General features: G+C 41.7%; 1 protein-coding gene across 3 annotated transcripts in view; it reads left to right on the forward strand.

The window, feature by feature from the left end:
- Nucleotides 1-26,434, forward strand: part of SLC12A7 (solute carrier family 12 member 7) — a 531,598-nt gene that overhangs the window by 432,116 nt on the left and 73,048 nt on the right. For 2 of the 3 annotated variants that reach the window (XM_073678432.1, XM_073678433.1), the window contains exons 20-21: nt 922-1,053; nt 13,658-13,765. In XM_073678432.1, coding sequence (XP_073534533.1) covers nt 922-1,053; nt 13,658-13,765 — 240 coding nt within the window. Of the gene's footprint in view, nt 1-921; nt 1,054-13,657; nt 13,766-16,129; nt 16,596-26,434 lie in introns of those variants that run through there. The other variant, XM_073678434.1, reaches the window with a different exon arrangement.

Here is a 26,434-nt window from a genome sequence, read left to right on the forward strand (position 1 = left end):
CCCAGCAAGATATAAAAATACTCATCTTAATTTGGGGATTATACAATCATTTTGACATGAATCTTTTCAGTAACTGGCTGCACTAGCGTACTCATGTCCAAGATTTATTTAATAACTTATGCAGTTTGTAGTGTGAAATCTGGTGGCAGATCTTCTTTAAAGCAGTTGTCCAATCCTTGGACAACCCCTTCTTAATCACTGAGTAAGTAAAATAATAACACCTATACTTACCTCTATTGCTGACGCCATTTCAGCAGTATCTGTACTGGTTCTCCCGGGGCTTGCGTGACATTATTTCACTAAATCTTTGTAGCCAGTTAGCAGGCCTCAATATCTCCTCCTTTGGAGGTAATGGACGTCTGGAGGAAAGTATAGCTGCAGCTCACTTCCTCCGAATGTCTGATTTGTCTGAAGGAGGGGAGAGGCTGATTGGCTGCAAAGATTGTGTGACATAACCATAACTGAGCAGCAGAAACGTGTTACCAGATCATATTTACCACACAGTGAGCCCAGCCGAACCCCCCCCCCCCCCAAAAAAGAAAACAGTTCCAGTATTGCATCTTTTCACCATTTCATCTTGTTTCGAATTTGTTTCCCATTTTTCATTTTCATGTAAGTTGAAATAAAAAAAAAAGTTAGGGCGCTGTGAAAAAGTGGAGGAAAAACATTAAACATTCAATGTAAGAGGTATCTTTCAGGTTGCCATCATTCTATTTTTTATGTATATTGAAGCATGCATTCTATTTTAACACACTAGTCAGAACATCAGAAAAGAATACTGGTAAATTATAATGTGATTTAAAGAATTTGTCATGCTGCCACTATAAACCATTTTGTATGTGTACATTAGCAAATGATGCATTGTTTTATATAGACTGATATTATAGTTACTAATATTCATTATTGTTGACCTTTCTAAAGGTTTGGAGAAAGTGCAGGATGCGGATTTTCACTGTTGCACAAATGGATGATAATAGCATTCAGATGAAAAAAGATCTCCAGATGTTCTTGTATCACCTCCGCCTGGATGCTGAAGTCGAAGTAGTTGAAATGGTTGGTTTTCTTTTCACTTTTAAAACAGATGAAATTAGATAGCTAAGAGTTTAACCATTCAAGTACTTTCCCATTTTTTGTTTTTTTCCAAACTTTTTTTTATTGATTTTAAGCAATACATTTCAAACCAATACATGTCATGAATTCGGTCTCTTTTATTTTTTTGTCCATTGCAATCCCATTTTAATATGCATATGATATAGTACAGCAAGAATCTTATTCAAACTTTATACCTATTCTATATTCCCCTCCCTTACCTCCACTCTGCGTGCCCATTTTTTTTTTTTTTAGATTTTTTTGTTTGCTTTTGTTTTTCTTTCTTCAAGCTTTTTCTTTGTCTATGCTTTCCGACAGCTATAACATTTATTTTTTTAGTGTTTTGTTTTTGTTTTGTTTTTTGAGGTAAGTTATCGTTTTGAATGCCAAATGTACTGAAAAAAAGAAAAATCTTGGAGAAATTTTTTTTTTCTCATTCCTACAATTATTGCATTGATTTCATTTTTATGGCATTCCCTGTGTGGTATGCCATAAAATGGGTACCATCATTTTTGTCTAGGCCTATTTCATGAGTTTAATTTTTTTTTTTAATTCTGTGGAAGCAGGGTTGAAAAGCAATGTCTGACTTTCATTTGTTCATTTTCTAAGATTTTTAATTTATTATTACTTTTGTCAGATTCAAGTTTTATTTCTGTGACCATTGTGAGTTTTTTTTTCATTAAACGAGGGGTACCAACAATTTTGACCCCATGTATAATTGTGCATTCTGTGTGAGTCTGGTTGCTATTTGCAACAAAAGCAGTTTATTTAACAGTTTTATACATCTAGCCTGTTATTTCTGCTTGTATAAGAGATAGTGATCTAGTGGGTGAGACAGGTTTTCTGGGTCAGGAAAACAAATCTTTAGTCAATGTGACTACAAAATCGTGACCGTGTGTGATGTGCACACTGTCACGATTCCCTTGTAAGTGGGAAGTCACTTGACCACATTTATGCGACTTGCATACTTGGGCTCACGTGCGACTAGTGTTGAGCGAATTTGTTAGGCATTTCAAATTCGTGTTCGGGGTTCTGACTTGTTCGCTACAAAAAATTGGCTCCGCCCATGAACATCCCTGATTAGCCACGTTGTCACGCAGATGCCATCTCTGTTGAAGATGAAAGTTAAGCAAGTTGAAGATGAAATGATCTCTAAAAAGCCTAAAGTTAAAGATGACACATTTCCTTTGTATTTTAGGAAAAAAAAATATTTTCATGTTTTAGATTTTAAAAATTACAAAAAGGAAAATGTGCCAATGCAAAAGTTTGGGCACCCTGCATAGTTAGTACCTGGTAGCACCCCTTTTGAAAGTATTACAACTTGTAAATGCTTTTTATGGTCAGAGAAAAGTCTTTCACTTCTTGTTTGAGGGATTTTTATCCATTCTTCCTTGGAAAATTCTGCCAGTTCTATGAGATTCCTGGGTCATCTTACATGCACCGCTATTTTGAGGTCTAGCCACTGATTTTCAATGATGTTCAGATCAGGAGAACTGTGAAAGCCATTGTAAAACCTTCAGCTGGAGCCTTTTGAGGTAGCCTATTGTGGATTTTGAAGTGTGTTTAGGATCTTTATCCATTTGTAGATGCCATCCTCTTTTCAACTTCAGCTTTTTTACAGATATGTTTGCATTAAGAATTTGTTGAAATTTCATTGAATCCATTCTTCCCTCTACCGTGAAGTGTTACTCGTGCCATTGGCTGCAACACGACCCCAAAGCATGATTGATCCACCCCCCAATGCTTACTGGTTTGCGAGATGTTCTTTTCCTGAAATTCTTTTACCCTTTTTCTCCACACATACCTTTGATCACTGTGGCCAAAGAGTTCTGTTTTAACCTAATCGGTCCACAGGACTTGTTTCCAAAATGCATCAGGCATGTTTAGATGTTCTTTTGCATACTTCTGACTGGCTGAATTTTATTGAGAGGTTTTCTTCTGATGACTCTTCTATGAAGGCCATTTTTGTGCAGGTGTCTCTGAGCAGTAGAACAATGTACCACAACTCCAAAATCTGCTAAATCTTTCTGAAGGTCTTTTGCAGTCAAGTGGGGGTTCTGATTTGCCTCTGTAGCAATCCTATGAGCAGCTCTCATTGAAATTTTGCTTGGTCATCCAGACCTCATCTTGACCTCCAGTGTTCCTGTTGACTGCTATTTCTTAATTACATTTCAAACTAAGGAAAGGGCAACTTGAAAATGCTTTCATATCTTCTTATAGCCTTCTGCTTTGTGGGCCTCCACCATTTTCATTTTCAGAGTGCTAGGCAGCTGCTTAGAAGAACCAATGGCTGCTGTTTTTGGCATAAGGTTAGAGGAGGCTTGGTTTTTATAAAGCTAGAAAATTTGCATCACCTGGCATTTCCTAACGATGATAGTGAACAAGCCATAACCCTAACAGGCTAGTTAAGGTCTGAAACAATGGTCAAAGTTATCTGAACACACAAGTCTCCAAGGGTGGCCAAACTTTTTGCATCGGCCCATTTTCCTTATCTTAATTTTTTAAATATAAAAGATGAAGAAAAAAAAAAAATATATATATATATATATATATACAGTACAGACCAAAAGTTTGGACACACCTTCTCATTTTAAGATTTTTCTGTATTTTCATGACTATGAAAATTGTGCATTCACACTGAAGGCATCAAAACTATGAATTAACACATGTGGAATTATATACTTAACAAAAAAGTGTGAAACAACTGAAAATATGTCTTATATTCTAGGTTCTTCAAAGTAGCCACCTTTTGCTTTGATGACTGCTTTGCACACTCTTGGCATTCTCTTGATGAGCTTCAAGAGGTAGTCACTGGAAATGGTCTGCCAACAATATTGAAGGAGTTCCCAGAGATGCTTAGCACTTGTTGGCCCTTTTGCCTTCACTCTGCGGTCCAGCTCACCCCAAACCATCTTGATTGGGTTCAGGTCTGGTGATTGTGGAGGCCAGGTCATCTGGCGTAGCACCCCATCACTCTCCCTCTTGGTCAAATAGCCCTTACACAGCCTGGAGGTGTGTTTGGGGTCATTTTCCTGTTGAAAAATACATGATGGTCCAACTAAACGCAAACCGGATGGAATAGCATGCCGCTGCAAGATGCTGTGGTAGCCATGCTGGTTCAGTATGCCTTCAATTTTGAATAAATCTCCAACAGTGTCACCAGCAAAGCACCCCCACACCATCACACCTCCTCCTCCATGCTTCACGGTGGGAACCAGGCATGTAGAGTCCACCCGTTCACTTTTTCTGCGTTGCACAAAGACGCGGAGGTTGAAACCAAAGATCTCAAATTTGGACTCATCAGACCAAAGCACAGATTTCCACTGGTCTAATGTCCATTCCTTGTGTTCTTTAGCCAAAACAAGCCTCTTCTGCTTGTTGCCTGTCCTTAGCAGTGGTTTCCTAGCAGCTATTTTACCATGAAGGCCTGCTGCACAAAGTCTCCTCTTAACAGTTGTTGAAGAGATGTGTCTGCTGCTAGAACTCTGTGTGGCATTGACCTGGTCTCTAATCTGAGCTGCTGTTAACCTGCGATTTCTGAGGCTGGTGACTCGGATAAACTTATCCTCAGAAGCAGAGGTGAATCTTGGTCTTCCTTTCCTGGGGCGGTCCTCATGTGAGCGAGTTTATTTGTAGCGCTTGATGGTTTTTGCAACTGCACTTGGGGACACTTTCAAAGTTTTCCCAATTTTTCGGACTGACTGACCTTCATTTCTTAAAGTAATGATGGCCACTCGTTTTTCTTTACTTAGCTGATTTTTTCTTGCCATAATACTAATTCTAACAGTCTATTCAGTAGGACTATCAGCTGTGTATCCACCAGACTTCTGCACAACACAACTGATGGTCCCAACCCCATTTATAAGGCAAGAAATCCCACTTATGAAACCTGACAGGGCACACCTGTGAAGTGAAAACCATTTCCGGTGACTACCTCTTGAAGCTCATCAAGAGAATGCCAAGAGTGTGCAAAACAGTCCTCAAAGCAAAAGATGGCTACTTTGAAGAACCTAGAATATAAGACATATTTTCAGTTGTTTCACACTTTTTTGTTAAGTATATAATTCCACATGTGTTAATTCATAGTTTTGATGCCTTCAGTGTGAATGTACAATTTTCATAGTGATGAAAATACAGAAAAATCTTAAAATGAGAAGGTGTGTCCAAACTTTTGGTCTGTACTGTATATATATATATATATATATATATATATATATATATATATATATACACAGTTAGGTCCATATATATTTGGACAGAGACAACATTTTTCTAATTTTGGTTCTAGACATTACCACAATGAATTTTAAACAAAACAATTCAGATGCAGTTGAAGTTCAGACTTTCAGCTTTCATTTGAGGGTATCCACATTAAAATTGGATGAAGGGTTTAGGAGTTTCAGCTCCTTAACATGTGCCACTCTGTTTTTAAAGGGACCAAAAGTAATTGGACAGATTAAATAATTAGAAGACCTATATATATGACACATAAACTAGATGAAATATAAAATGTAACATTTATTAATGATATATTAAAATATACGTAATTAGAATAAAAATTAGGGAAAGGAAACACAAAAAAGAGGTCACATAGGTATGTAGCAGCAATATTAAGATATACATGCAAGAAATTAGTACATAAAAACCATCCTCCACAGAAAGAGTTACATAAGTGTATTGCAGATAATAAAGTGAGACAACAGTGGTAAAAGTGCAATGTGCTAATACAGTTCTCACAGTACTGACTATATATTAAGGTAACAAAAATGGGTGAGCATGGTGTGCAAAGTAGAGCATGTGCTAAATGACTGAGCTGGTACTGACCGGTGTGACCTGGATCCAACGCGCGTTTCTCCGGAGCTTTAACGAGGATATAGTGGGAAGAAGGATAGGAGGGTATTTATGGAAGGTCCAGCCAATGAGGGACAAGGAATAATAAGAATGGAGTGTTTGCACATGAGTTGCCCTGCTGATATAGCGCCATATCGTGTATGCGGTACGCCCCTTTCACATGCTGAGATGCGACTCACAGGAGCGCAGATCAGCTGAGGAAGTCGGATGCCGGCGTGCGTGTCAATGAGCCGGTGGAACGCACCAACCGGAAGTGACGTAGTACCCGATGCACAGGAAGTGCACTGAGATGTGCGTTCCACCGTTTGAGACGCAAGATGAGACAGAGGGGATAAAGTATTAGGCAGAGAATGGAAGGGAAAGTGAGAGTGGATGTGGGAAGGTGTATATGTGATGTGAATAAGTGCATGGGTGATGGAATATAACGAAGCACAGATATAAAATAGTGAAAGAAAATAATCATATATGGAAATGTGATGTGTTAAAGAAATATGTGAATGTGAAGATGTGTAACATAGGTGCCTCAATATGTATAATAGATTGCAATTAGCAACTCGTGAAAAGTACCGTCCTCAGTAATAAAATAGAGAATGGAACCCAATTATCCATATAGTATAGAAGGGCTAAATGGGTTGAAAATCAAATCCCTCTGGTATATAGATATATACAAATTATATAAGGCACTTCAACATAGATTGCATATATAACAGGCAACCGCAGTACCAATAGAGTAAACAACATATATTGGAAAGAGTTACAAACACAAAAGAATTTTTTAGGTGAACGTCAAGCACCAGTAACATAATAGATGCTAGGGATAACAATAATATGGCAAGAAGATATTATGGAATCCTGATGTCACCAACAGTCTGAGGGATATGGCTGGAAGACAAATGGATCAGCTGGCAAAAGAACTATACATAAAAAACGAAAAAAAGAGGGGTAAGTAAACAAAGAAAAACAAGGATAACGTGAGCATAAGATGTCAGAATAAATAATTAAAAATATGTTAAAAATAGGAATAAATACAAATGATCATAAAGACGCCTTATATGAATACACACTGCTTAAATAAAAGAAACAAAACTATTTGTTTCATTCAGGCCATAAGGGGCTAAGGTGTTCAAAATTGTGATCCACCTTGCCTCTTTTTGTGCCAGGAGCTTTTTCCAATTGCCGCCTCTAACCCCCGGGTAAACTCGATCTATACCACTTACTTGAAGACCACTTGGGTCGCAGTCATGAAATTGTTTGAAGTGGCGGGAAAGTGTTTTTAGATGGTCTATGTTATCAACTTCCCTGGCTGATCTAATGTCTAAGACATGCTCCCTGGTTCATCTCCGCAATTCTCTTGAAGTTAGTCCAATATATTTTTTACCACAAGGGCATTTTGCACAATACACCACTCCATTAGTCGTACAGCTAATGGAGTGGGTAATCCTAAATTCTTTAGTGTTATCTGAATTAGAGAAAACTTTGGTGGACTCGATATTGGTACAGGCAACACAAGAGCCACATGGGCGACAGCCCCAAGGAGGACCCTTTGAACCAAAAAGACCTTTTGTATTGGGGGATACCAAATGTCTATGGACCAGCAGATCCTTGAGATTTTTAGAGCGTCGATACATAATGGTTGGATGGGATGGTAAATATTTTTTGAGGGTTTGATCAATTTGTAGAACTTGCCAATGCTTTTTCAAGGCTAACCACATTTCACCATTTCTTGCGTTGTAGGTAGAAATGAATCTCACAGTGTCTTCTCTATTTTTAACCTTTGTAGAGTACAAAAGGTCCTTTCTTTTAGAGAATTTTGCTCTGCTGTAGCCTTGATGTATGGTACTGTCATTATAACCACGATTGTAGAATCTATTTTTTAAAACTGAGGCTTGTCTTTCAAATTTGAGGTCATTAGAGCAAATACGATGCATTCTTAGGAACTGCCCAGTAGGAATACTCTTGATCAAATTCCTGGGATGTGAGGATTGTGCATGGAGTAAAGTATTGGCTGCAGTGGGTTTACGATGGACGTCCGTCTAGAAAAAGCCATTGGGATCAACTTCCAAAATGACATCCAAGTACACAACTTTTTCTCTTCCAGTGGTGAAAGTGAGCTTGATGTTTTGATTATTTCTGTTGAGTAGATTGATGAACGATGTAACATCTTCCAGGGAACCCTGCCACAAGAAAAAAATGTCATCTATGTATCTACCCCAGTATAGGATGTTACTTGATAAAGGTAATGGATTAGTCATGAGGAATTCCCTTTCCCACAGTCCCAGGAAAAGATTAGCATAGGAGGGTGCACAGCCTGCCCCCATAGCAGTGCCCCGGAGCTGCAGGAAAAAGGAATCCTGGAAGAGAAAAAAATTGCGACTTAGAACAAATTGGAGTAGTTGTAGAATCAATGCTCTCAGGTTCTTTTAATAGTCAGACATTTCAAGAAATATTTCAACCGCTCTTAAGCCATCATCATGGTTGATTGAGGTGTAGAGAGATTCTACATCGCATGTAACCATCAGGACGTCATTATGCACGTGTACACCATCCATCTTTTTTAGGAAATCAGTTGTATCCTGGATAAATGAAGGAAGGGTTTGTACCAAAGGCCGTAGTAAATGATCGATAAATCGACATACTGGTTCACAAAGATTACCCACCCCTGAGACAATGGGCCTACCTGGAGGATTATTGATATCCTTGTGAATTTTAGGGATGAGGTAGAACGTGGCGATCCGAGGGTCTTTGTAGAACAGGTAATCACCTTCTTTCTTTGTGAGAGTACCCTGGATTACTGCGTCTTCCAAAAGGGATCTTAACTCAGCCTGATATTTAGACAGGGGATTAAAAGTAAGTTTTTTATATGTATTCCCATCATTTAATTGTTTTTTGGCTTCCCGTATATACATATGGGTTGGCCAGAGAACAACGTTACCACCCTTGTCAGAGGGTTTTATGACGACGTCTTGTAGTCTTTTGAGGTCATTGATTGCTAACCGCTCATCCTTAGTACAGTTGTCATCAGGTAAGGAGGAGGCAATCTGTTTAAATTCATTATCAACCAAACGAACAAAGACATCTATATTTGGATACATCGACAAGGGTGGAAAACGTTGTGATTTAAGAATGATGGAAACAGGTAACTTACTGGATTGAGTAGATTCTTGCTCATCAAGGAGACTCTGAAGTGTGTTCACTGCCGCTTGTTCCTCTACAGTGGGGAATAAATAAATGTCAGCAGGTCTATCAAATATTTTTTTAAAGATCAATTTGCACTCAAAAAGGTGGAGGTCTTTTAAAGCAGTGAAATAATCAAAGCCTGTTATTGGTGAAAAGGAAAGACCCTTACACAGAACATCATGTTGTGCCTGAGTAAGAATATGCTGAGAGAGATTGATTACCTTCATTGAGGAAGATTAAATAATTGTAAATAAAATGTTCATTTCTAGTACTTGGTTGAAAACCCTTTGTTGGCAATGACTGCCTGAAGTCTTGAACTCATGGACATCACCAGACGCTGGGTTTCCTCCTTTTTGATGCTCTGCCAGGCCTTCACTGCTGTGGTTTTAAGTTGCTGTTTGTTTGTGGGCCTTTCTGTCTGAAGTTTAGTCTTTAACAAGTGAAATGAATGCTCAATTGGGTTGAGATCAGGTGACTGACTTGGCCATTCAAGAATATTCCACTTCTTTGCTTTAATAAACTCCTGGGTTGCTTTGGCTTTATGTTTTAGGTCATTGTCCATCTGTAGTATGAAACGACGACCAATCAGTTTGGCTGCATTTGGCTGGATCTGAGCACACAGTATGGCTCTGAATACATCAGAATTCATTCGGCTGCTTCTGTCCTGTGTCACATCATCAATAAACACTAGTGACCCAGTGCCACTGCCAGCCATGCATGCCCAAGCCATCACACTGCCTCCGCCGTGTTTTACAGATGATGTGGTATGCTTTGGATCATGAGCTGTACCACGCCTTCGCCATACTTTTCTCTTTCCATCATTCTGGTAGAGGTTGATTTTGGTTTCATCTGTCCAAAGAATGTTCTTCCAGAACTGTGCTGGCTTTTTAGATGTTTTTTAGCAAAGTCCAGTCTAGCCTTTTTATTCTTGATGCTTATGAGTGGCTTGCACCGTGCAGTGAACCCTCTGTATTTACTTTCATGCAGTCTTCTCTTTATGGTAGATTTGGATATTGATACGCCTACCTCCTGGAGAGTGTTGTTCACTTGGTTGGCAGTTGTGAAGGGTTTTCTCTTCACCATGGAGATTATTCTGCGATCATCCACCACTGTTGTCTTTCGTGGGCGACCAGGTCTTTTTGCATTGATGAGTTCACCAGTGCTTGCTTTCTTTCTCAGGATGTACCAAACTGTAGATTTTGCCTCTCCTAATATTGTAGCAATTTCTCGGATGGGTTTTTTCTGTTTTTGCAGCTTAAGGATGGCTTGTTTCACCTGCATGGAGAGCTCCTTTGACCGCATGTTTACTTCACAGCAAAACCTTCCAAATGCAAGCACCACACCTCAAATTAACTCCAGGCCTTTTATCTGCCTTAATTGAGAATGACATAACGAAGGGATTGCCCACACCTGTCCATGAAATAGCCTTGGAGTCAATTGTCCAATTACTTTTGGTCCCTTTAAAAACAGGGTGGCACATGTCAAGGAGCTGAAACTCCTAAACCCTTCATCCAATTTTAATGTCGAAACCCTCAAATGAAAGCTGAAAGTCTGAACTTCAACTGCATCTGAATTGTTTTGTTTAAAATTCATTGTGGTAATGTCTAGAGCCAAAATTAGAAAAATGGTGTCTCTGTCCAAATATATATGGACCTAACTGTGTGTGTGTATATATATATATATATATATATATATATATATATATATATATATATTATATATATATATATATATATATACAGGTGCATCTCACTAAATTAGAACATCATCAAAAAGTTAATTTATTTCAGTTCTTCAATACAAAAAGTGAAACTCATATATTATATAGAGTCATTACAAACAGAGTGATCTATTTCAAGTGTTTATTTCTGTTAATGTTGATGATTATGGTTTACAGCCAATGAAAACACAAAAGTCATTATCTCAGTAAATGAGAATACTTTATAACAACAGCTTGAAAAATGTTTTTAAAATCCGAAGTGTTGGCCTACTGAAATGTAAATTCAGTAAATGTACTCAATACTTGGTCGGGGCTCCTTTTGCATTAAATACTGCATCAATGTGGCATGGCATGGAGGCGATCAGCCTGGGGCACTGCTGAGGTGTTATGGAAGCCCAGGTTGCTTTGATAGCAGCTTTCAGCTCGTCTGCATTGTTGGGTCTGGTGTCTCTCATCTTCCTCTTGACAATACCCCATAGATTCTTTATGGGGTTAATGTGAGGCGAGTTTTCTGGCCAATCAAGCACAGTGATACTGTTGTTTTTAAACCATGTATTGGTACTTTTGACAGTGTAGACAGGTGCCAAGTCCTGCTGGAGAATGAAATTTCCATCTCTAGAAAGCTTGTCGGCAGAGGGAAGCATTAAGTGCTCTTAAATTTCCTGGTAGATGGCTGCGCTGACTTTGGTCTTGATAAAACACAGTTGACCTACACCAGCAGATGACATGGCTCCCCAATCCATCACTGATTGTGGAAACTTCACACTAGACCTCAAGCAGCTTGGATTGTGTGCCTCTCCACTCTTCTTCCAGACTCTGGGACCTTGATTTCCAAAAGAAATGCAAAATTTACTTTCATTTGAAAACAACTCCATGGACCACTGAGCAACAGTCCAGGTCTTTTTCTCTTTGGCCCAGGTAAGACGCTTCTGGCGTTGTCTATTGGTCATGAGTGGCTTGACACAAGGAATGCGACACTTGTAGCCCATGTCCTGGATACGTTTGTGTGTGGTGGCTCTTGAAGCAATGACTCCAGCAGCAGTCCACTCCTTGTGAATCTCCCCCAAATTTTTGAATGGCCTTTTCTTAACAATCCTTTCAAGGCTGCGGTTATCCCGGCTGCTTGTGCTCCTTTTTCTACCACACTTTTTCCTTCCACTCAACTTTCCATTAATATGCTTGGATACAGCACTCTGGGAACAGTCAGCTTCTTTAGCAATGACCTTTTGTGGCTTACCCTCCTTGTGAAGTGTGTCAGTGACTGCCTTCTGGACAGCAGTCCATCTTCATGTGACTCATTACAGGGAATCTTCCGCCAGGGGTTCTGTCTGAATCACGTATTTCAGAGATTTACATGGAAACCCCTGTATAAGCGCAGAGCGCAGGATGATTGTGAGCCAAGCCTTACTGCGATCTTTGGGAGACATAATAAACAAATTATCAGCAGGTGAAGAATTGGTTTTATTTATTTATTACACCGTTCCTCATACGGTATAAGTGATTAGACGTAATTATTCTTCGGGTCGGTGCGATTACAGTGATACCAGTTTCATATCGGGTTTTAATGTTTGGCAGCTGTCACACACTAAAAGACGCTTTTTTTTTGCAAAATCTAGTTTTTGCATCACCATATTTTGAGAGCTATAATTTTTCCATATTTCGGCCAACAGTCATGTAAGGGTTTGTTTTTTGCGGGACGAGTTGACGTTTTTATTGTTACCATTTTTGGGTACGTGACATTTTTTTGATCGCTTTCTATTCAGGTTTTTTGGGAGGTAAAATGAACAAAAACCAGCAATTCAGGATTTGTATTTTGAGGGGTTTTTTTATGCCGTTCTGCCTGTGGTTAAAGTGATAAGGCAGTTTTATTTTTCGGGTCAGTATGTTTACAGCGATACTACACTTATATAGTTTTTTTATGTTTTGGCGCGTTTACACAATAAAACTATTTTATAGAAAAAAAATGTTTTTTGCATCGCTTTATTCTGAGAGCTATAACTTTTTTATGTTTCGGCTGATGGAGCTGTATAGCGGCTTTTTTACTTGCGGGACAAGATGACTTTTAAAGCGGTACCATTTTTATTTCCATTTGGCTTTTTGATCGCATTTTATTCTACTTGTTTGGCGATATGATGAAAAAGCATAGTTTTTTGCTCCGATTTTTATTTTTTTACGGTGTGCACAGAAGGGGTTAATTAGTGTTAGTTAGTGTGACAGTTCTCTCAGGCATCACGGGGGCTGTCGGAAAGGTAAGTTGATGACCCCCTCTCCTCTCACTATCTCCTAAATGTCGCGATCGTCATAGATCGCGGCATCTAGAAGATAGCAAAGGGTTAACATCATTGGGACTTGATCTAATCAGGTACCGATGATGTCCCCTGTTTATAAACATCAGCGCTGCACAGAGCCCAGACATCGCCGACGTTTATATACAGTGGGCAGTCGGGAAGCGGTTAACAGAAATAAACACTTGAAATAGATCACTCTGTAATGACTGTATGATATGAGTTTCACTTTTTGTATTGAAGAACTGAAATAAATTAACTTTTTGATGATATTCTAATTTAGTAGAAGCACTTGTATATACCATAGCCATTTTGGGCTCTTACGTGGTTCTATTGCTATACTGTATATTGAAAAATTAAAGATGAAATGTTCTTGAATGTGTACAACATTGTGCACTTCCGCAGTAGTGGTTATGGCTATCTAATGCCACTGAATGACTATGCCTTACATGCAAATATACACAAATATACATGGTCACTAAATTGACTTACGTTTTGTTTTGTAAATCTGTTTTTGTTTTTTGTTTTTTTGTAGTTTGAAAATGACATTTCTGCCTTTACATATGAGAAGACTTTAATGATGGAACAAAGATCACAAATGCTTAAGCAGATGCAACTGTCTAAGAATGAAAGAGAGAGAGAGGTAAGCTTATTTGAGTCTGTGATACATTTCTTTTATCAGCAACTGATTTCAATTTTGATGAGATTTGTTATTTCAGTGTCTTGTTTCTGTACTCAAGAATAGTATACCTATATCGATTCCTAGGAAAATAACACTGAAAGTTCTCAAGTACAAAACTACCCCCCCCCCCTTCTGGCGACAAGCGGAATTGGTTGCTAATCACTGTTGCAGAAAATAAAAGTTTGGTGAGCAGATCGTCCCCAGAAGTTAGTTAACTCCTAAATAGTTCCAGCAGCTCCTTCAAAATATTGTTAGTCACAGCGTGTAGATCCCTTTTCCATAGTCAGAGCAACCTCCTTATCACAAAAGTCACAACAACCCTCACTCTGCAGAAGTGACATAATCCCTTATCCCAAGCACACTCACCACCAGTAGCTTTCTACACTCTCCTGTACCCTATGCTCCCCCCAGCAGTCCATCACCAGTACCTCTGATCCTCTCCTCTGCAGCTTCCTCCTGTTCCATAACTCAACTCCGCAGGCCTCTAGTCAAATCTGCAGCAGAGAGAGGTGCTTACAGCCGATCTGCACTAAGTTTACGGCCAGCTCTGTACAGTAAGTAAGCTCAGTACTGATAAGCTAAGCCCATCCCACCTCTTAATTCAAGTGATCAAATCAGGAGCCTTGCACAGCTGTTTCAGCTATCTAAACCTCCCCAGGCCTAGCCCTCCCCTAGTTCCTGGTAGGTATGATGTCTCTGCGAGGAAGGTAGAAGCTACATTGTATGGGCTGCAGGGAGGACCTACCAGGAGCCCATACAATTTAGCACCTACCTTCCTGCTTTTGAAAGTTAGCACCCCCCCCTCCTCGATTGACAGGTCCATCAGGAGTCTGACCAGTCTTCCCGAGTACCAGTCTGGGCATGGTTGGAAAATTCCTAGCTTCAACTTCCCCAATATATACACCAATATATATATAGTGTGTATATAACATATTTATGCAATATTACCTGTGTATATACTGGAACCTATGTATGCGTACATAAAATCATAAGTATTTCTATAAAATCATATCTGTGCATATATAATGTGGTGTATGTATTGAAAATCCTGTGTGTGTGATATTTATATACACTGCTAAAAAAAATAAAGGGAACACTTAAACAACAGAATATAACTCCACGTAAATCAAACTTCTGTGAAATCAAACTGTCCTCTTAGGAAGCAACACTGATTGACAATCAATTTCACATTCTGTTATGCAAATGGAATAGACAATAGATGGAAATTATAGGCAATTATCAAGACACCCTCAATAAAGGAGTGGTTCTGCAGGTCGGGTCCACAGACCACATCTCCGTACCAATGCTTTCTGGCTGATGTTTTGGTCACTTTTGAATGTTGGTTGTGCTTTCACACTCGTGGTAGCATGAGACGGACTCTACAACCCACAGAAGTTGCTCAGGTAGTGCAACTCATCCAGGATGGCACATCAATGCGAACTGTGGCAAGAAGGTTTGCTGTGTATGTCAGTGTAGTGTCCAGAGGCTGGAGGCACTACCAGGAGACAGGCCAGTACACCAGGAGACGTGGAGGGGGCCATAGGAGGGCAACAACCCAGCAGCAGGACCATTACCTCCGCCTTTGTGCAAGGAGGAACAGGAGGAGCGCTGCCAGAGCCCTGCAAAATGACCTCAAGCAGGCTGCAAATGTGCATGTGTCTACACAAACGGTTAGAAACCGACTCCATGAGGGTGGTCTGAGGGCTCGACGTCTACAGATGGGGGTTGTGCTCAACACCGTGCAGGACACTTGGCTAAGTCGCCACTGGCGCCCTGTGCTCTTCACAGATGAAAGCAGGTTCACACTGAGTGAAGAACTTTGAAGAACCTAGAATATAAGACATATTTTCAGTTGCTTCACACTTTTTGTTAAGTATATAATTCCACATGTGTTAATTCATAGTTTTGATGCCTTCAGTGTGAATGTACAATTTTCATAGTCATGAAAATACAGAAAAATCTTTAAATGAGAAGGTGTGTCCAAACTTTTGGTCTGTACTGTATATAGACACACAGTTGAGGCTTGAATGCACTATATAAAGAGACACATGCATGTTTTTCTCAATATCTGACATGAAATCAGAATAAACCTTTCCCGTTTTAGGTAAATTAGGATTACCATGATTTTTAATATTTGCCAAATGCCAGAATAATGAGAGAGAGAGAATGTTTTAAGGCATTTTCATTACTTACTGTACAGTCAAAAGTTTACATACACTAAGATTACTATGCCTTTAAACAATTCTGCACTGCCAATATGATGATGTCATGTGTTTGGAAGTTTCTGATTTTATGTTTTTGGAATTTTTGTTTTTTGTTAATTAGAGACACACCTGTGGATGTATTTTAATGCAAACTTGAAACACACTGCGTCTTTGTGTAGCATCATGGGAAAGTCTAAAGAAATCAGCCAATATATCAGGAAGAGAATTGTGGCCTTGCACAAGTCTGGCTCTTCCTTGGGTACAATTTCAAGATGCCCGAAGGTGCCTCGTTCCTCGGTACAAACAATTATGCGCAAGTACAAACAAGATAGGAATGTCCAGCCATCATACCGCTCAGGAATGAGACAGGTTTTCTGTGCCAGAGATGAACGTGCTTTGTTCCAACATGTGCATATCAACCCAAGGACAAACGCAAAAGACCTTGTAAAGATGATGGCAGAAGCTGGTAAGATTGTGTCAATATCTACTGTGAAATGAGTACTGTATCAACATGGGCTGAAAGGCCACTCTGCCAGGAAGAATCCATTACTCCAAAAGAAATGTAAAGCCAGATTAATGTTTGCAAATGCACACGGGAACAAAGACCTTAATTTTTGGAGACTTGTCCTGTGGTCTGATGAAGCTAAAATTGAAGTTTTTGGGCATAATGACCATTATTACCTTTGGAGGAAAAAGGGAGAAACTTGGAGGCCTAAAAACACCATCCCATCTGTGAAACTCGGTGGTGGCAGTATAATGTTGTGGGGTTGTTTTGCTGCAGGAGGGACTGGTGCACTTCACAAAATAGATGGCATCATGAGAAAAGAATATTATGTGGCAATACTGAAGCAACATCTCAAGACATCAGGCAGGAAGTTAAAGCTTGGGCGGAAATGGGTCTTCCAAGTGGACCATGACCCGAAGCATACTGCCAAAATGGTAACAAAGTTGCTTAAGGATAACAAAGTCAATGTTTTGGGAGTGGCCATCACAAAGCCCTGATCTCAATCCTATTGAAAATTTATGGGAAAAGCTGAAAAGGCAGATGCGAGCAAGGTAACCTACAAACCTGAATCAGTTAAACCAGTTTTCTCAGGTGGAATGGGCTCAAATTCCGACCAACTATTGTGAGAAGCTTGTGGAAGGATATCCCAAATGTTTGACCCAAGTCTCTCAGTTTAAGCGCAATGGTGCCAAATACTAATGAAATGTATGTAAATTTTTGACTTTGCATAAAGTAATAAAAAGGCCCTAAAACATTCTCTATCTCTCATTATTCTGGCATTTGGCACATATTAAAAATTATGGTAATCCTAATTGACCTAAAACGGGAAAGGGTTTATTCTGATTTCATGTCAGATATTGAGAAAAATATCCATCTGTCTTTTTATATAGTGTATGTAAACTTCTGGTTTCAACTGTGTGTGTATATACCGTATTTTTCGGACTATAAGACACACTTTTTTGCTCCAAAATTTTGGAGGAAAGTGGGGGGTGCGTCTTATAGTCCGAATACTATATACATGGCTGTGTGTGGTGGTGGGTGTGGGGGGAGCGGCAGCGCGAGATCAGCGTGGCACAGGAGGCAGCAGCCACCTGCTGCAGCCTACGTTGTGCCCACTACTAAAGTAAATGAATATTCCTTGCTCCCTATGCCCATGGGCGTGGAGAGCAATGAATATTCATTTTCCTTAATTGCCGGCACACTGTAGACGCAGCTCTGCTCCTGCTGCCGCTCTGCGGTCTGTGTGCCCGCTATTAAAGCTCATGAATATTCACTACAACCCACTCCCATGGGTTGTAGTGAATATTCATGGTCTTCAATAGCAGGCACACTGACCGCAGAGCGGCAGCAGGAGCACGCTGCGGTACAGTGTGCCGGCTATTGAACAGACTGAATGGTCACTGCTCCCCACGCAAAGAGTCCCGGTGTGGGGAGCAGTGACTATTCCAGCACAGTGCCTCACACTGTGTGAGGGCGCATGGCAGGGACACCAAGCGCGCCCTGCCATGCGCGGCTCAAACAGTGAGAGTGTCGACAGCAGAGCGGGACAGCGCTGGAGGAGAGAGGAGGTGAGTATGATTGTTTATTTTTTCTGTGGGCAGCGTAATGGGGGCTCAGAGGGTGCCATGCATACCAGGATGGGGGATCAAGGAGTGCCATGCATTCCAAGAATAGTGGCTCAAGGGGTGCCATGCATACCAGGATGGGGGCTCAGAGGGTGTCATGCATACCACGATGGGGGCTCAAGGGGTGCCATGCATACTAGGATGGGGGCTCAAGGGGTGCCGTGCATACCAGGATGGGGGCTCAAGGGGTGCCATGCATACCAGGATTGGGGGCTCAAGGGGTGCCATGCATACCAGGATGTGAGATCAAGGGATGCCATGAATACCAGGATGGGGGATCAAGGGGTGCCATGAATACCAGGATGGGGGATAAAGGGATGCCATGCATACCAGAATGGGGAATCAAGGGGTGCCATGAATACCAGGATGGGGGATCAAGGGGTGCCATGCATACCAGGATGGGGGATCAAGGGGTGCCATGCATACCAGGAGGGGGAATCAAGGGGTGCCATGCATACCAGGATGGGGGATCAAGGGGTGCCATGCGTACCAGGATGGGGGATCAAGGGGTGCCATGCATACCAGGATGGGGGATCAAGGGGTGCTATGCATACCAGGATGGGGGATCAAGGGGTGCCATGCATACCAGGATGGGGGATCAAGGGGTGCCATGCATACTAGGATGGGGGATCACAGGGTACCATGCATACCAGGATGGGGATGAGGGCCAGGTATACCATGATGGGATGGGGGCCACGTATACCAGGATGGGATGTGGGCCATACATACCAGGATGGAGGATACTAACAGAATTGGGGGACATTACCCCAATACCAGTGTCAGCAGCAGACCCCCTCCCCCATAACAGGGCATCATGACCACATTTTTTGCTTACATTTTTTTTCCTATTTTCCTCCTCTAAAACCTTAGGTGTGTCTTATGGTCCGGTGCTTCTTATAGTCCGAAAAATACGGTATATATTGTAGGGATTCACTGTCTCAGGTTGCTGCCTCTGCTGTTTGGAAGACAAAGCCACAGTGATTTTATCTCAAAAATTGAATGTTTGTTTTCACTGGTTTCAGAGTACCAACAAAAAGCATAAACCTAAAATCCCTAGCCTTGTTCAGGCACTAAATAAACAATACAGACCCTGGCTACGCATACACAACTGATCTAGTCTCAGTTGGGCCACACAAACTGCTATCATCCATAGCAACCAGTGATGCTTGTAGTTTGGTGCACACATCCTGTGCAGTCTCTGCTGAGAGAGAGAGATTCTTGCTTGTCTCTTTATACATCCAACACAATCCACTCTGCTCAGCTTCCCCAGCTGACTGGCCATTGAACACATGGCCTGGTTTTAATCTAAGCTATAGAGGTGAACCTAATCAGCACCTGTAGTGTTAGGATTACTGTCATAGATGTAAAGTTAAAATGGGATCATAACCCATAAAGCCATCTCTTGAGAAGAGGACATGTCATCCTTATATTAAACATTGAAACATGGCTTAATTATAACTTGGGAAAGGAACAAGAGCTAGCATTTCATCTGACCCCCGGTTGCTTTATGATCTCCTGCTGTGGACAGGTTATTGAATTAATTCATGTGCTGAACAGCAGCTAAGAACATCCATGAATTCTGGGCTTAGTGTATACACGAGGCTGAGAAGCGACAATCTATCAACACCTGAGAAAACTGTTCTGGTTTTCATAGGAATTATAGTAAACTGTGTGGAGCTGGATTCAGTTATGAACATTGTTTATTTTGTAAACTGCATAGATCCTACAGTTATGAGAGACATACATTTTTGGTGTTTTGACAAAGTGAGGAACATAATTCATGTACTTAACTCACTGGGCGGTCACTGCATCAGCTCCAAATTAATATCGAACAGATAGGAAAAATGGCTTATATATTGTTATTCATCTATTGAAAGCTAAAATCATGATAGGAAATATGGCATTAATATTTCCCGCCTGGGACATCCAGGTGGAGAGATATTTTGAAAATCTGGGATCCCATACTTTTTTTTGAACCTAGCCGCATCCCATTGACCAGACCCAATTTGAGTTCATCCAGGGTAGGTATGTGGGCTCGAGTTTTCTGTTAAATACAGATTTTGAATTATAATCATTCAGTCCTGGAAGACACAGTTCACTGTGGTTCTGTACCAGTTTCCTATCCCTCCACTAAGATGTGCCATTTTTGTTACACAGGTTTAGTACTTTTCTTTTTTATTCCTTTTAATTTTGTGATTTTTGTATACTGTATTGTTTTGTTCCCTTTTTTAATATATTTTGTCAGGCATGTACATAGAAATCATGGGGCCCCATAGCAAAAGTCCAAATTGGGCCAACCCCATATTAAAAAATATCTAAGTAAGTGGAATCACAGTATATAGGCGCAGTCACAAAAAGGCATGATTCAACTTTTTAAGACTGGGAAATGGACATGTCTTGTGGCATATAATTAGTAAATGTGCAATGTGCCCGTACTGAAGCCCTTTGTGTTCTCACCCCTTTTATCGACCTATAGATTTAAATACCCCCAAAAATGCATCCAACACACTGTATGATACCCCCTACAGTAAATTCCCCTAGTGTAACCCCTACACGCACAGTTTGATGACTCTATAGTCCCCCCAGCAGAGTATGATGTCCCCACAACCACCCACACAGTATAATAGCTCCCACAGCACCTCAACACAGTATGATGGTCCCTGCAAAGTATAATGATCCCCACAGACCCACATTGTATGATGGCGCTCCATACAATATGATTAAGGTACCCACAGTATCATGGTCAGCACAGGTCCCCCACACACGGTAAAATTGGCCCCCCACAGTAGTCCCCACCACAATATGATGGTCCCGACAAGCCCCCTCACACAATGATGACCCTCTTTCAGTAGTCCCCATCACAGTATAAGGCCCCACAAATCCCTACAAGTCCTGACGTATGAAAAATATAAAAACTTATCACCTTGGCCTGTTTCCCCAATGAGCTGCTCTATGCACCTTGTGAACTGAGGCACTATTCACAGCAGACGCAAAATAGTGATGTAATCACAGACACACGGCTTAAAGATGTTGTCCACTACTATTAACATTGCCCCCATGGATTTAAATTGTGCCAACAAGTGTTTTTTGCTTGTGAGTGGCGCTATCGCTGACCGCTCTCAGGCATCACGTGACCCCCGGCTGCAGCCTCTTCTGGCATTCGCATATGTCACATCAAGTCTAGCGTGACTCAGTGACTGATGGGCTGTGGGCAGGGTTTCCCCGCACGTCTCAGCCTAACATCCACCGCGCCCCACTCCCAATGACATGCCGATGCTGATGTAGAATTCAGTCAGATGGATTACAGCATGGGACAGTATGTCAGACAGGTGAGTATAAGAGTTTATTTTATTCTTATTTTTACACTTGTTGAACACAGCGGGGGCACAATAAAAGTCAAAATTGTGCCCTGCTCGCGCTGATTATAATTATTATTTGTTTATATAGCGCCATTGATTCCGTGATCACAGCTAGCAGAGGACAATGATGACAGATGCCTTCAGCACCTGGCACTTGGGAATAGCGCTAACTGTACCGCCGATTTCCAGGCACCAGTACGTGTCACACTGATGACACACGGATGTTTTTTTTTATTTCTCCACTTAAAATAAAAACGGATGACATTTGGACCACACTCTGATCAAAGTCTGATGATAATAATCGGTCTGTGGAAAAACAGAAGTGTGAAAGGCTGTTATTAACTAGTGGTGGATCCTACCTCCCCTTTAAATTTGGTTAGGTCCCAAGAAAGAATGGTATATATTGTCATTGTTCATGGGCTCCCATGAATTGGCCAATTTATGTACCTTCAATTTGAATATCTCTGCGCTTACAAAGGCGACTGTATTCTTTTGTTTATTATGTAGCCACACACGTGTATATATATCTACACACAGACATAGGGGTTGTCCAAGTTTGGGATGAAAGTCTGCAATTGCTCTATATGACTGCAGACATCTGAATCCTCACATCATGCGCTGTCAGGATTCTCCGATGCCAGTGGCAAGGGCCGCGGGTCACATGGCTACAAGTATGTGATTTGCATATATGTGGTCACATGCCGATTAGACATGCTCGGCCTCACTCACTTGATCGAGGCTGAGCACTTCTAGTCGGAATGTGACTGGAAGAATGCAAATCGCTTACTTGTGTTCCCATGACTGCCCGCTCTTGCCACTGTAACCAGAGAATCCTAACAGTCTGCAGTCATATGGAGTGATTGTAGACTTTCATCTCAAACCTGGACAACCCTTTTAAGCTAGATGCAACAAATAGACTAGTGGTTAGTGATGGTCTGGGGTTAGATTTACTGTTTCTGAAAGCCTTGTGTTTTGCTCTGCTGTGCACTCTTCCACCTGTCTAATCCTCCTTCAGTTAAAGAGGTTGCCCACTAGTTTTTGATTCATGATCTATCCCTAGGATAGGTCATCATTGTCTGATTCATTGGGGTCCGACACCCCCGTCGATCAGCTGTTATCGGTGCCGGCCAAAAGTACTCCCTTGTGGAACTGGCCGTCTTCTGATAGAGGTGACTGTAATGTGCTATACGTCCGCCTCCTATTGATTTGAATAGGAGATGGATGTGTAGTACCAAGCTTCGGCAACTACCAGAAGATGACCAGCTCCACAAGTTAGCACTTCCGGCCAGCACCAATAATAGCTGATCAGCGGGAGGTGCCGGGTGTCGGACCCCGACTGATCAGACATTGATGACCTATCGTAAGGGACAAGGAGAGATTATAACTGAACATGGCACCTGTGACAATAGAAGCATTGGCTAAAAATAGGTCATCAATCAAAAAGTAGTGGATAACCTCTTTAATCCTCCACTAGGAGAGCATGAACTGCAGTGCAGATAAATGTGAGTGAAGCAGTAATTTATACAATTTACTAATATGCTTCCATTGACACAGGTGTCATGTTCAGCCATAATTCCCTCTGGTCCCAGGTTCAGGAGCTCCACCTCTGGCCCTGTGGTGACTGACACAGCACAGTGACAGTTGCTCCATGTGAAGGAGGCTTCCTGACTTTTTGTTCACAATGACAGCCCTCCTACCCATAAACTTGTAAATAGTTAGCACAATTCTATTTACAACCCCTCCCCCGGCCTTAACACCCACACATCCAACAGACCACACTCATGGTAGAAACTCATTTGGCAGTCATTTCACATAGAGTACACAGTGCTGCCATTTTAAACCTGCAGTGCGTCAGTCAGCTGAGTCTCACCCCTGCATCCAGGACGACTCCCTCTGTCTCCATTAGCAAGGCTCTAATGAGCACCATGCTCAGGCTGCTCAACTCCTCTCTAGTGACTGCGCGCAGCGCAGTGATCTAGAGGGGCGTGTCTATGGACAGGGCAGCCTACACCGGGCCCCCTGAATCTTCGGGCCCCATAGCAGCTGTATGGTCTGCCACTATGGACGGCAAGTCACTGTATTTTGTATATTTTTATAAACACTACTTTTCAAATTAAGTATATAAAATGTAATACATTGGCTTGCAAAAGTATTCATCCCCTTTGCTTTTTATCTATTTTGTTACATTGCAACCCATGTTTAAATATTTTTGTAATCCAATTTGTGTGTGATGCAATAGCACTAAATAGTCTAAGTTGGTGAAGTGAGAAAAATATGCCCATAAATTTAAATGTATGTATCTTTTTGCGATGAAGCCACTAAAAATTTCTGATGCAAGCAATTACCTTGATGGTTAGTGAAAGGAAGTCCACGTATGTGCAATCTAAGTGTCACATGTCAATATATACACACTTTTTCTGAAAGACCACAGAGGCAGCAACACCATTAAGCAAGAGGCACCACTAACCAAACAACACCATGTAGACCAAGGAGATCTCCAAACAAGTCAGGGTCAAAGTTTTTGAGAAGTACAAGTCAGGGTTGGATTATAAAAAAAAAAAAAAAGCATATTTTTCTGACTATAACACACGTTGTACCATAAGACGCACCTAAGGTTTTAGAGGAGGAAAATAGAAAAAAAAATTTAAGCAAAAAATGTGGTCATGATGCCCTGTTATCGGGGAGGCGGTCTGCTGCTGACACTGGTATTGGGGTAATGTCCCCCAATTCTGTTAATATCCTCCATCCTGGTATATGTGGCCCCCCATCCCATCCGGGTATATGTGGTCCTTATCCCCATCCTGGTATGCATGGCACCCCTTGATCCCCCATCCTGGGATGCATGGCACCCCTTAATCCCCCATTCTGCTATGCATGGCACCGCTTGATCATCCTTCCTGGTATGCATGGCACCCCTTGATCACCCATCCTGGTATGCATGGCACCCTTTGAGCCCCCATCACTCTGCCCACAAAAAATAAATAATCATGCTTCCCTCCTCTCTCCTCCAGCACTGTCCCGCTCTGCTGCCGACACTGTGTGTGAGCTGCGCATGGCAGGGCGCTCATGGCATCCCTGCCATGCGTCCGCACACAGTGTGAGATGCTGTGCCGGAATAGTCACTGCTCCCCACTCCAGGACTCTGTGCGTGGGGAGCAGTGACCATTCAGTCTGTTCAACAGCCAGCACACTGTACCGCAGCGCGCTCGTGCTGCCGCTCTGCGGTCAGTGTGCCTGCTATTGAAGGCCATGAATATTCACTACAACCCATGGGAGTGGGTTGTAGCGAATATTCATGAGCTTTAATAGCGGGCACACAGACCGCAGAGCGGCAGCAGGAGCCGCGCTGCGGCTACAGTGTGCCGGCAATTAAGGAAAATGAATATTCATTGCTCTCCACGCCCATGGGAAAAGGAATATTCATTTACTTTAGTAGTGGGCACAGCGTAGGCTGCAGCCGGTGGCTGCTGCCTCTTGTGCCACGCTGATCCCCCGCTGCCACTCCCCCACACCTCCTGCCACACAAAGCCATACAGTATACACAGGTATATAGTATTCGGACTATAAGACACACCCCCCACTTTCCGCCAAAATTTTGGAGGAAAAAAGTGTGTTTTATAGTCCGAAAAATACGGTATTCCAATCTCTGATGATCCCCTGGAGCACCACCAAATTCATTATCATCAAATGGAAAGAACATGGTACCACAACAAATCTAAGAGCGGACTGCCCCCAAAACTCACCCCGGACAAGGAGGGCATTAATCAGAGATGCAGCGGAGAGACCAATGATAACCCTGAAGGTGCTGCAGAGTTCACAAGCAGAGACAGTAACTGTCTATATACGACCACAATAAGCCATACACTCCATGTTGTAGTATGTTTTTTGGCAGCAGGGATAGTGAAAATGGTGCAAGTTGAGGGGAAGATGGATGCTGCGAAATACAGCAGCAATATTCTTGAGCAAAGCCTGGTTCAGTTTGTCAGTGATTTGAGACTGGTACGGAGGTTCACATTCCAACAAGACAATGACCCAAACAATACTGCTAAAGCAAGACTCGATTGGTTTAAGGGGAAACGTGAAAATGCCTAGTCAAGGCCCAGACCTTAAAGGGGTTGTCCGGTCAAAAGTGATAAGCTGCAGGCACTGTGTGTGACTGCAGACTTATGAATCCCCCCAGCGCAGGCACTGTGTAATGCGGGGATTCGACGGTATAAAACCCCTGGCCATTCAGCACCACCGCACTCCATTCACTTGTATGGAGCAAGGTCATGCCCCGTCTAGTGATGTGGACAGCCAGTGGGCGCGTCCGACTAGAAGACACAGTCTTGCTCAATACAAGTGTATGGAGAATGAGGCCACGCCCGCTGGCCGGGCCGGAGGTTTGTATAGCACATATATACCCTCCATTACCGGGTCTCATACTGGCAAATCCCCACAGAGCACAGTGCCTGCGCTGGGGGGATTCATAAGTCTGCAGTCACACGGAGTGACTGCAGGCTTATCACTTGTGACTAGACATCCCATTTAATCCAGTTGAGAATCTGTGGTCAGACTTGTAGATTTCAGCTCACCAGAGGAATTTAATAAATATATATATAGAGAGAGAGAGAGAGGGGGAGATATTTATCTATATCGATGCTTTGGAATCCGATGTGTGTATACTATACGTTCAAGGTGAGTTTCCCAATAACTGGCCTAATAATAATAATAATTTTTATTTCTATAGCGCCAACATATTCCGAAGCACTTTATGTTTTAGAGGGGGCTTGTACAGACAATAAGACATTACAGAATAACAATAATCACATAAATCAACAGATACCAGGGGGACAGAGGGCCCTGCTCGCAAGCTTACAATATATGAGGAAATAGGGGAGACACTAAAGGTGAATGGTAACAATTGCTTGTATTTTATGGTCAACCAACAATAAATA

This window comes from Phyllobates terribilis, unplaced genomic scaffold, assembly GCF_046119375.1.
Source record: "Phyllobates terribilis strain yellow unplaced genomic scaffold, ASM4611937v1 Scaffold_4__5_contigs__length_816908805, whole genome shotgun sequence".
Taxonomy (NCBI): domain Eukaryota; kingdom Metazoa; phylum Chordata; class Amphibia; order Anura; family Dendrobatidae; genus Phyllobates; species Phyllobates terribilis.